The 13385-nt window shown below is 31.3% G+C and overlaps 1 protein-coding gene across 1 annotated transcript; it reads right to left on the bottom strand.

Annotated features, from left to right (window-relative positions):
• Window positions 1-399: 399 nt before the first annotated feature.
• Window positions 400-9383, bottom strand: LOC115877620 (endocuticle structural glycoprotein SgAbd-2-like). The gene is made up of 3 exons (XM_030893867.1): window positions 9318-9383; window positions 4229-4380; window positions 400-731 (listed from the first exon to the last, which is right to left on the bottom strand). Exons 1-3 carry the CDS (start codon window positions 9327-9329, stop codon window positions 467-469), a joined length of 429 nt encoding a protein of 142 aa, XP_030749727.1. The 5' UTR covers window positions 9330-9383; the 3' UTR covers window positions 400-466.
• Window positions 9384-13385: the final 4002 nt, after the last annotated feature.

The raw sequence follows: 13385 nt of genomic DNA, 5'->3' as shown, positions 1-13385 counted from the left end.
TTGCGATTTTGCCAATATGTGCTCAACGCTTATCCAGAAAACGATTCGCACGGCAGAATTCCAAAATCGACTGCTTGGCGTTCCGCTAATCGAGTACTTTCTAAATATAATGGGATTGACGAACGTGCAGGTTCTATCAATTTGAAGATGAAACGACAGAACTAGACAGAACACATTTTATGTCAGTATGACAGGCCTGGTCAATGTGCGGTTTTCTGATAGGCCATCATGTAGGCCATTGACAGAGAGCTATATGGAGGGTTCAGTCTCTAAATTGCTAGACTTTTTGGGATAGAAAAAAGGATAGAACTGGAGAATGTATCCTCAATAGATCTGAATAAAAATCGACTGATAATTTCATTTTTGAAAGTTATTGAAATTAAAAGTTCAACATCTTTAAAAATAGATTTTATTTACAAATACAAAAACTTAACCTACAAATAAATTGTACAATGGAACAATAAACCTAATTAAAAGGGTTCTGTTGGGGTTCTGGATGGGCACGGTTCCATTCCAGAGACCTCAGGATAGCTGCGGGGATTGGTGGAGGAGTGGGGAGCACGTCAGATTGTGGTTGGTAACCGTTTTCGTCAGCTACGTAGTTCAAAGCGACTAGTAAACCATTGGGAGCTGTGTAAGAGTAATACCCTTGAGCGGAAGTGCCTCCTCCTACAAATGGTGATCTCTGTTGGCCTTGTTCGTGGGCCTTGATACCATTTTCAGTTTCATACCTAAAAATGCCGTTAAAAACGTTTTTAAACCAAGAAATCAAACCAAATATACACTAAACTTTTATTTATATACTTAATATTTTGTTGCTGCATAGAGGGTTCGGCAATAGTGCGTCGAGCATCTGTAGCTACTAGAATATAAAACTTAAGAATTTTGTACAAGAATGTATTTCAAGAAAATATTTTAACTTCTATAGGGTGACTCAAAAAAGCGTGAGTGAATCGGGGTGATTTCTTTTAAATGGAACACCCTGTATATTATTGCATTTTTGGCTTTCTTTCAGACCACTTTACATCTTTACATAATCCTAAGATATGAGTAAATATATTTCGATAATTTCAGAGATATTAATAAATAAATAAAAAATATATATTTTTCAACCTTTATTAAAAAAATATTACAAATTCAAGAACTGTCCTGAAATCAAAACTATATTAGGTATTTACTTTTGATGGTCTATACTTACTTTGCTATAACTATCGTAATCTTAAATCACAGGGTGTTCAAAATTCTACGCCAAACTTTCTAAAATATAACACCCTGTATATTTTTTTTTTATTAGATGGAGAATTAAAAAATTAACATATTTTGTATTTAAGGTATTTCAAAATTCTTAATGGTTTTGCAGATACGCGCAGTATTATTTCATATGGCTGGCTCTCTCAACGGTAAAATACGAGAAAAAAATCATTGGGTGGCTTTGATAAAAACTTACAATGGAAAATGCCATATGAAATATAAAACCGCGAATATCTGCGAAACTGTTAAACATTTTGAAATACTCTAAATACAGAAAATGTTTATTTTTTAACTCTTCATCTATTGAAAAAATAATATACAGGGTGTTCCATCTAAAAAAATCAAGAAAAATTATTTTATATTTTAGAAAGATTGGCGTAAAATTTTGGGCATCCTGTATGATTTAAGATTACCATATTTATAGCAAAGTAAGTACAGACCATCTAAAGTAAATACCTAATATAGTTTTGATTTCAGGACAGTTATTGTGTTTAATATTTTTTTTAAATGGCTGAAAACATAATAGTATATTTTTTATACAGGGTTGTTCACCACATACGACACAGAGTATTGTAGCTAAACGATTAGATTTTTACAAATTGTAAGTTTTGGGTTCGTTGAAGAATTATTAGAGCTACAATTTTAAATTATTTTTACAAGATACAGAGTGTCCCAAATAAATAAAAAATATCAAAGTTGTATTTTTTTAAATGGAACACTCTGTATATTATTGCATTTTTAGTTTCTACGATTAAAATAAAGCTAAATTTGATTAAGGTTTATTACACTTAAACCTTACCGTTTATGAAATATTTTCAATTTTGTGAAATTGCAGTAAAAAATTTAAGGCTTTAGTTAGCTTTTTTTCCCCCGAGGGTATCAAAGTTATTAATACTAAATATCTACTGAAGTTTATTTATTGATTAGTTATTGTGTTGCAATAATAAAAATTATACTACCTTATACAGAGTGTCTAAAAATTCATTTTAAATAATTACTAGCTTTAAACGGCAATAACTTGTTTAATTTAAATGGAACACCCTGTATATTTTATGAGAATCAGATGCACAATTTAATTGTCTATCAAATTGTATTATACCACTTCTTAAATATCCCTTCAAGTTTTCGTAGAAAATGCATTTTCTTATAATTTAGACCTCATTTATCAATATACCCATGGAATATTGAAATTTTAGATTGTTTTTAAAACAACAACTGTTCAAAATGTACAGGATAGTAATATTATCGTTTTTAGTAAAACGATAATATTACTAGCCCATTTGTATGCAAAAAGAAAACTATTTAATTTTTTATAAAAGAGTATACCATTAATTAAATATACCTACCACCAGTATTTCCGCCCAAATACTAATTAATTACATACTTAATTGTGTTCGTTAACAAATTATTCTAAACAAATATGGATTTGAATCAGAAGCCAATATAATAATAAGTTATGAAAATGAACGTCTCTGTTATAAATAAGCATTTTTCAAAAAATGAAATATAATTTTAAAGGTGTTAGTTGTTTTACTACACTGTCTAATTCTAATCTCTTTAACAAATATTTAAACAGTTTTTTTTTATTTTTTAATGAAATAAACGAACTATATCGACAATATTAGTATCTGTACTCTTTAAAAATTTGGTACATCTTTAAAGATAATCTAAAATGTCAGTATTCCATGGATATATTGATAAATGAGTTCTAAATTACAAGAAAATGCATTTTCTACGGAAACTTGAAGAGATAGGTAAGAAATGGTATAATACAATTTGATAGACAATTAAAATGTGCATCTGACTCTCATAAAACATACAGGGAGTTCCATTTAAATTAAACAAGTTATTGCCGTTTAAAGCTAATAATTATTTAAAATAAATATTTAGACACTCTGTATAAGGTAGTAAAATTTGTATTATTGCAACACAATAACTGATCAATAAATATAATTCAGTAAATATTTAGTATTAAAAACTTTGATACCCTCGGAGAAATGAAGCCTTAAAATTTATACTGCAATTTCACAAAATTGAAAATATTTCAAAAACGGTAAGATTTAAGTGTAAAGACCTTGATCAAATTTACCTTTATTTTAATCGTAGAAACTAAAAATGTAATAATATACAGGCTGTTTTATTTTAAAAAATACAGCTTTGATATTTTTTAGTTATTTGGGACACTCTGTATCTTGTAAAAATATTTTTAAATTGTAGCTCTAATAGTCCTTCAACGAACCCAAAACTTACAATTTTTAAAAATCTAATCGTTTAGCTACAATATTCCGTGTCGTATGTGGCGAACAACCCTGTATACATAGGTATTTATTAATGTCTCTGAAACTAGCAAAATATATTTACTCATATCTTAGGATTATGTAAAGTGATCTGAAAAGAAGCCAAAAATGCAATAATATACAGGGTGTTCCATTTAAAAAAAATCATCCCGATCCACTCACACTTTTTTGAGCCATTTTATAGAAGTTAAAATATTTTGCTGAAATACATCCTAGAACATACTTTAGATTTGCACTTAAACAAAATTCTAGGAGTAAAGTTTTTTTTTATTCTAGGAGCTACAAATGCCCGACGCACTATTGCCAAATCCTGTAGAACTAATGCTGTATTCTACCTGGTGTATAAAAAATAATTCTAATTAATGGATTCTAAAACGATCCAACGCCTATAAGAATCACATAGTTACTGGTCCGAAGAATCTTCGGCGAAGAATCTTCGGCGAAGAATCTTCGGCGAATGCAGATTCTGTAGGAAAAATGAGTATTTTGGTACGACTGATATCGGAGTTGGAGAACTACCCTCTGTAAAACGGTCTCAGATAGATCTCTTTAGTCAAAGCCGTGAAACTGTATGATGAGTTATAACTCAAGAAAGAGGGACACAATAGATCTATAAGGTTGCGGTGATTAACTGCCCCCCTCACCCTATACAATCTACAATTTTAAGCTCTTTTACTTACTGCCAACTGTAGCTGCCATCGGGATTAAGCTGTGAGTCTTGTCTTAAAATGGCGATCTTTCCTGTGGGACTTTCTAGGCGAAATTGTGGTTGGGAGAATTGGGGAAATGCGGCAATGGTGGTAGCGTAAGCCAGGATAGAAGAAACAACCAACTGAAAAATAAAACTAATTGAAACAGTATAAACAACAACAAAAATATAATATACAATACTACATTACAGTGTTAGCATTTTATTTTGTCCCGCTTTTAACTTTTTCATGCTTGAGCTGCACTATTTATTTAACAATAAAACATCGTCTTTTCGTTCCACCTAGTTGTGAAGTGTAGTGAAGTAAGAATTTTTTGTCAATCAATGATCTGGAATTGACCAGTTGAGACCAGTCGATTTGACAGTTGTCATTTGTTGGCTATATTTTTGTTTTCATTTCGATTTAGGTATTTCTTTTTATAATAAATAATCTAATTTGATTTAAGTAAATGCATCTGTAGATGCTTAAATTTAAAATATTCTCTGAATTATATTTAGTTAATTTAAATAGTTTTTTCTATTTATATTTTTTAAAAAATTGATTTGCTAAGAAACTAAGACAGTGACAAGCTGATTTCCATTTGGATTCAACGCCCCCCAGAGATGTTTTCAAAAGATAACTTATTTTGAAGATTTCTCTTTCAATGGTGAAAAAAAACCAGACCTTTTCAACTATTTAGTACTATTAAACAAATAAATCCTATGTCCCGGGCTCCTGTTATCTATCAATTGTTAAATATCCTATAGTAGGAGAAACAATGTACCAATCTGTATTTATTAATTAAGTACTTATACTTTTATATAAAATATCTTTTATAAGTCTAGATAATAACTTTGGCATAAATTTATTTTTTCTTAATGTAAATATTTCCCAAATGTTTCGCCTATAAATACTTCAACAATCTCTTCAAAATTATGCAAATTTCATTTCGGTAGTTCCATTGTGTAAAAGAACGTCTAAATATTCGATATAAATGACCAAATTATTAAAATAGCATTCCAATAAACATAATAAACACAAATGATACATATTAATTCGCGATAAAAAGAATTGTTTAACATTTTAGAATTTATTTTCGGTTATATAATGTTATCAAGAAATCTACCTGAAAAATGTTGTCACTAGGATTCTACCAATTGGTTCGCTAGATTCACTAACTTACTTTATTATTTAAAGAGATAAGATATTTGACGAACTACACAAGAACTACTGTTTTCAAATACTTATATGGCAACATCCAGTGTACAGGGTGGATCGAATTCGACGCTCATCGTTGGGATTTCGGAAACCGTAAGAGATACAGGATCGGTTAAATGGAGGCAAAGTTGCGCAATTGGATGCTCAATAAAATGCCGTATTGCATTTTTTTGCAATTTTTATTTAACAAATAAAGTCAGAAAACAATAGAAAACAAAATTGAAAATTCCGTTTTTTTTTGTAGTAAGTTTTCTAAGTATTATACTAGTTTTTTTAAGTATTCGGAATTTTTCAAAATGCAATACGGCATTTTATTGAGCACCAAATTGCGCAACTTTGCCTCCATTTAACCGATCCTGTATCTCTTACAGTTTCCGAAATTCCAATGATGAGCGTCGAATTCGAGCCACCCTGTACAGGATGTCTCATTTCTCTACTGATGTAGAGAGAGATAAAAAGATGAGGTTTTCACACGACTGAGAACTTTTTTTTATGAAATTATAGATGCTACGTAAAAAACGTCTCTGGGTAAAAATCGCTACGAATAATAGTTCTCGAGATATTTGGAATCGAAATTATCAATACCTGCCATCATTGACATACATTAAACATGTTGACTAAATAGTTTATAGACTCAAATCATAAATTTGGTATGTTTTTGTGCCAAAAGTTCATCAGAAACTGTTTTATCATAATTTTTTCGAAGAAAAATTGGTGATTAATTTAAAAACATAAAAAGTTCTCGAATTTATCAATTCAGTCAAACAACTATCTATTCAACATGTTTATTTTTTTGTCAATAATGACATGTATTGACAATCTTCATTCTAAATATCTTGAGAACGGTTGCTTGTGGCGAATTTTACCAAGAGACCTTTTTCGCGTAAAAAACGCCGCAAATGTATATTTTTTTGATCAATAGTTTTAGACAGGGACGAAAGAAAAGTTATTGCTCTTCAAACCTGTTAAAAAATATGTAGGTGGCGCCCTCTACAAGTAGGAGTCATATTGACATCAAAATCAAATTTCTCATGTCAAAAAACTCCCAGATACCAATTTTCATCCAATTATTCATGTTACTTCAGAAATTATTTAAAAAAAATAAAATAAAAATTAAACTTCTACACCCTGTATGTCCAAAACTAAATATTTTAGGATATACATTTATACGAACTTTTTTACTTATTTTTATCTGCAGAATATGATGCCGAAGTTTCTGGAATATAGTTTGTATACTATACCGGGTGTTGCATCGTCGAGCGGAACAGAAAATCCCATGTAAATTTTAATAGGGTCAATTATTGGCTTCCCTAATTATTTTAGAGAATAATTCTATTTAGGTTTATTGAAGAGCACTAAAACCCACATGTAAAAGAATAACTTTAGATATTTTTTATTAGCCCGTTTACGAGTTATCGCCCGATTTCTTTTTAAATATTTCTCCTTTCTTATGGCCCTGTATTTACTTATGAGCACCAGTCAAGGTAAAAGATAACTGTCAAATGAAGTTGTCATTTCAGAAATTTATCTATTTAGTGCTTTATTATTATTATTAAAAACTCATACCTACATCGAAAATATTAGCCATGAATTACACTTCCCAAGAAAAAGTATTGATGATTAAATGGTATTATCAAGGAAATGGTTATCAAAAGGTGTCGGACATGTTTGCTGCTCTGTATCCGAATAGACCGATACCTGGAAAATCTACAATCGCAAGGAATATCCAGAGATTTGAGACCAAAGTTACCCTAATAAATAACTGCAGATGTGAAGCAAGGCAGGAACAAAGAGAAGATGCAAGAAATGATACCGACTTGGAAGTTTTATTGTGCGTGGAAGAAAACAATGGAAAGATCAGCACAAGGAAACTTGAGGTTGAAATAGGAATAGATCACACTACAGCGTTTCGAATTTTAAAACGACATAAATACTATTCCTTCAAATATGAAAAGCACCAAGAGCTACGAGATGGGGACGAAATACGGCGGCAGGCGTTTTGCTTTGATATGATGGAAAGAGCAAACACGGATAGGGAATTTTTAAAAAACACGTTTCATTGACGAATGCACGTTTACCTTAAATAATGAACCCAATGTTCAAAATTATCGATATTGGAACAAAGAAAACCAACACAGGTTTGTCGAAACAAGGACGCAATATCCACAGAAAGTAAATGTTTGGGCAGGGATATTCGGACACAATATTATCGGGCCATTATTTCTTACGCGAAATTTAAATGCAGAATATTATTTAGAACTACTCGAATATCATATTTTACCTGCTTTACATGATACCGCTAGGGAAAATCAGGAAGTTTGGTACCAAATGGATGGCTGCCCGGCACATAGTACCTTGGCTGTTCGGGAATATTTAGACAATAGTTTTAACGGAAACGTTATTGGCCTAAATCATACAGTAAATGCCAGCAAGGTCTCCTGATATTTCACCAAATTAGTTCTTTCTCTGGGTCCATTTAAAAAACAGGATATACAAGGATAAAAAATACCCAAATCTAGACGAGTTAAAAAATGCTATTTCTGCCGAATGCAATAGAATTTCAGTTTACCAACTAGCGAATGTAAGGAGAGAATTTTATGATCGCCTGGGTTATTGTCTAGCAGTCGATGGAGGAATATTTAAACATCTTCTTAAATCCTAAGTTCTAACAATTTAATAGTACCTAAATTAATAAGTTATTGAATATTGTAATAATACTATAATTAACCTTGTAATTGATTACTTTATTTTACTTTAATTCATATTAATTTGTCTTTATAAATACATCTTTAAGACTTCCGATGTAGGAATGAGTTTTCAATAATAATAAAGCACTAAATAGGTAAATTTCTGAAATGACAACTTCATTTGACAGTTATCTTTTACCTTGACTGGTGCTCATAAGTAAATACAGGGCCATAAGAAAGGAGAAATATTTAAAAAGAAATCGGCGATAACTCGTAAACGAGCTAATCAAAAATATCTAAAGTTATTCTTTTGAAATGTGGGTTTTAGTACTCTTCAATAAACGTAAATAGAATTATTCTCTAAAATAATTAGGGAAGCCAATAATTAACCCCATTAAAATTTACATGGGATTTCCTATGTCCCGTCCGACGATGCAACATCCGGTATATTGGGGTTTATTTTTAAAGAAAATCTAAACTTAAGTTGTGTAATTAGAAGGAAAAATAATATACTAATGATGCCAGTTCAATAAAAGGGAGAAATAATATATTCATAGATTATATCGCGCAATAATTTTCCTGCAACCAAATTTTAACTTTTTTCTAAATATCAATTTATTCCTAAAATTTAACCAAATTCACAATCAAGATAAATTATTGACTGAAAACATATTATTATCAGTTATTTTTACGCCTACCATGAGAAACGGCTACCATTGATTAAAAATAGCAAAAATATTCTACCTAGACGCCTAAAAGTTAGATTAAATAAAAACATTAGATCAAAACTAAAAAAGACAACATTTTCAAATAAAAGGTCATTTGCGCACTTTTTAGCCATTTCTACACTTTAAATCTTTAAATGTTGAATTTGACAGATACTTGAAAGCACCAGGTTACACTTTTCTTTTCACCTAACAACTAATTTACAAGTATCAAGTAGGTGGTGTACCAGTGAAACTCGATAGGTTCGCCAGCTACTGGCTAGGTTCGTGTAAATGAATCAAAAAAGTAAAGAAATGTGTTACTATCAAAAATATTTTAATTTTTTTTAACTTAGTAGCTATTTTGACTAAAATATCTCAAAGAATGTTTGAATATAATTGAGGAACATTAACTCTTTACATAATTAAATGTGATGTGTGTACAAAAAACACATATTTATGTAAACTTACCAATCTGAACATTTTGAACTGATAGAAGATTCGACTTGCAAGCAAAAAAGTGAATAACCATTTTTGGCAAAGTTCCCTATTTATATGACAAATTTAAATCGCGGATGATCCCAAGCTGATCATTAACGAAAAGTTCAGGGGCGTATCAAATTCCGGTATTTCGGTATAAGTTCTCGTAATAGCCATATGTATGTATATTACACAAAAGTTCTATCTAGTATTCGTATTAATTTCTTGCTCGATTTAAATATTTTAAATATTAATACTGCCCAAAATTTCCATAAAAATTGGTTTATTTTATGTGAGAAATCTGTTGGTTGAAATTCATTCACAATCTTAATCGTAAATATAAAATAATTCTTGTAAGGCTACATATCCGGAAATCCCGGTGCCGAAAGTAATTCCCGGTTCTTTTTGGTACTTTCGGGACTTTCGGTAACAATAATTAAAAAATTATTTTTTGTTGCGCGCGGATGACCATTAATACATTCTAGCGGTCAAATTCTGCTTCTTTTCCCTTTCTCTTGCTTCTTTTCCCTTTTGAAGTTCCTATAATAGGTTTAAATACAGGGTGGCCCATCGAAAACGTTCCGCAAGGCATGACGGTCAGGGTATTTTTTTTCAAAAAATCAAAAAACACGTCAATTTTGTTTGTGAGGCGGACAACTTTTGCCCCAAAAATGATTGCAAAATCTTCAACCCTCTAAGCGGGGGTGTCATCCCCCAACTTTTTTCAAATGGCAAGGGGGTCAAGTGGCGCCGCAATGAAAAGAGCTTTCTACTCTCTATATTTCCCCGCTTCGTTTTTTAAAATCGATCGAGTCATTGAGAAAATATGATGGATTGAAATTTGAAAAGTTTATTTAAACATTTATCAGAGTAAATGATAAGGATAAATTCCTTCGACCAATTTGCTGTTTTTGTTATTATTTCTAGATGTTTACGCTTTTTTTCACTTGCCACAAGGTTGAACGATCATCTGCGGTAGTTGCTAGATAGTTGCTGTTCTGTGACTTGTGCGAACACACATTAAATAGGAAATTATTATCATTCGCCACTCGTTCACTCATAGTTTCACAAAATTGCAAGCTACGATCAAAATCGTCTTCGTTGAGTTCTTGTACCAACTGAATTTTGTACGGGTGGAACTTGTGTTTTCTTTAATATCCTTTGGACACTTGTACGATTCACGCCGCTCTCATTGACTAATTTTCTTGTACTCAGCGTACTATCCATGGCAACTTAGTCCAATACGAATACCTCCATAACTTCATTTACTACAGAATTTTCCCTCTGCCTCTTTTTATTCATAACGGAACCAGTTTTGCGAAATTTTGCTACTATCTCACGAACAATTTTGCCATAAAGGTGTTTGTCAGGATGGCGTTCATTGAATATCTGCGCAACCGGATTGCCACATTCATTATTTTTAAAATAAAGTTCGATTATTTCCACTTTTTCTGCAAGTAAGTACACCAAAATTGTTAAAAAGTTTAACGATATTAAGAAGAACTTTTCAAATCTTCATATTTTCTCAATGACTCGAGCGATTTTCAAAAACGAAGTGGGAAAGTATAGAGAATAGAAAGCCCTTTTCATTACGGTACCACTTGACCAACCTTCCCATTTGAAAAAATGGGGGGATGACACCCCCGCTTAGAGGGTTGAAGATTTTTCAATCATTTTTGTAGCAAAAGTTGTCCCCCTCACAAACAAAATTGACGTGTTTTTAAATTTTCTGAAAAAAAATTACCCTGACCGTTATGCCTTGCGGGACGTTTTCGATGGGCCACCCTGTATGTTATTTTATTATTTAGTATAATGTTGTTCAATGTATTAGTTATATTTTATATTTTATTTTAATAGATATTTGCATTTTGAATTTAAAAATGTAGGACTTTTTTATCAAATTTAGTTAAATGGGTTTATGTTGTTTGATGTGAATTTTAAGTTACCCACCCTTACTTTTTTTTCTTGTGTTTATATTAATTTTCTCATGACTGATTCCTTAATAATTGGATATTTTCATTAAAAATCTCAGTTTTTTTTATCGATTTTACTTTGAAAAACCATCCCTTGCTTTCTAATTGATGAACTGCAACAGCATTGAACAAAAATTAGTTAGTACCAAAAGTACCGAAAAAACAGGAAATCCTAGTTCCTAAAAGGTACCAAAATTCTCGGTTCCGAAAAACAGCTCCTGTTCCGGAAACCCTAATGTGTATTAAGTAAAGATATTTAGCCACCTCAAAGGGTAGAAAGTAAAAATTAAAATTTTGAAAATTTTAGAAATATGAGGATAAAATTTTCTATACACCACTGCTTTTTGAATAATTAAAAATTTCTAGACAAATTAATAAATTAATATTTTATTCATCTCTTCCTATTATACATTAATTCTATTTTTAAATGACACAATGATACGTCAACAAAAGATAATGTACCTAATTTGATTAAAGAGGTGAAATATCTAAAGAACTATGACTCAATACTTTAATCGATATCCAAAAATCTATGCTTTTGATTTAAAATACAAACTATGTTTCGATAAATTATAGTGATAGCTAATAAATTAAGTTTGGACATATGCCAAGGAAACTTTTTTTTTGTAATAAATTGTCCTTTAACGTTTAAAAAATATGAATGAATAACTTATTCTTTTCGTCTTTTATTATCATATTTTTATTCATTCGCTCTCGTGTATTTTAAAAAGGGTTTTATAAATCAAAGTTCAAAAAAATCGTTGGTTACGCGGAAATAGATATTAATTCGACAGATTTGGAAATAAATTACGAAACAACATCTATTTTTATTAAAATTATATCCAAAATTGTAATATTTAAATTTCTGCTATTATAGGATGTTAAAAGATTCTATCTAAAAAATATTCCCAACATCGTTAAATTCATTGTATCAAGAACATTTCAGCGAACAAAATCCAAGAGTTTATACTATCAACCACAGAATTATACAGAGTGATTCAAACTTTCAGGGGTGGATGGGCCATATGAGAAAACGGGAAAATTCCCGGTGGGCCGGTGGAAAGTTGGGCCGGTGGGGCGGTTCCGATAAGAGCTCAAAAAAGATTTGATTAGCTAACTCTGCGGTTGACGGAGAAAACATACCTATGCTTGGCTTGAATTGGGGAAACGGACTAAAAGCCGTCTGAGAACTAAAAGCCAAGTCTAAATTGTTGTTTAAAATGTAGCTAAAATGAATTTGCTAAAAATTGCTGAGACAACAGAGAAGAGTTAAATAAGGTTTAAACTAGATTAGATAGAAATAAAGCAGTAGAACCCTGTAAAACTGAGGCATTTTGTAGTAACATTTCAGATGTCCGACCCAATATTGGTCTTTACGAAAATTTTGATCAAGACAATTTAATTTTTTTCTAAACCGGAGGCAAAAGAGCTTTTTCGCACGAGCGAAAAACACCCTTACTTATATATTAATAAATAAAATATGTTTCTTCGTTTAGGTAATTTTGTATTTGTGGATTTGGGCCGGTTGCCTGTTTTTCCCGGGCCGGTTTCCACTTTCCCATCCACCCCTGCAAACTTTCCTTATTGAGTTAATGCGAGAGACATGGTAAATATAATGCAAAATTGGTAGTGATGAGGAAATGCAAAACCAAGAAGAAGATTCTCTTAGTCTGGGTCGAATCATAGTCTTGATCTTGCTATAAGAGTCTTGCAAGTCTTTCATTTTTCTAATAGATTCTTGTTGATAGATTGTAAATTGTATGGGAGGGGCAAAGTTAATCACCGCGACCTTATAAATTGACTGTGCCCCCTTTTCTTGAACTATAACTCATCATACAATCTCAGAGTTTTGACAAAAACCAGTACCTGAAACGGTATTACAGCGGTTAGTTCTCCGATATGAATCATACCAAAGTTTGTAGCATGAATGGTTGTCGTCTTGGCGCACTCATTGATAAGTGCGCCAGGCTATTTTTGTTTTTTTTTCATTTTCCCCATAGAATCTGCACTCGCTGTGGTTTCTTAGCTTCAATCTACTAAGATGTTCGGAGACCGTATTTTGTTAGTAACCCCGTGACAATCCGAA

This window comes from Sitophilus oryzae, unplaced genomic scaffold, assembly GCF_002938485.1.
Source record: "Sitophilus oryzae breed Bouriz unplaced genomic scaffold, Soryzae_2.0 scaffold_1494_pilon_pilon, whole genome shotgun sequence".
NCBI classification, from domain to species: Eukaryota; Metazoa; Arthropoda; class Insecta; order Coleoptera; family Curculionidae; genus Sitophilus; species Sitophilus oryzae.
The sequence above is the reverse complement of the archived record's forward strand: the minus strand, read 5'-3'. Positions and strand labels throughout refer to the sequence as shown.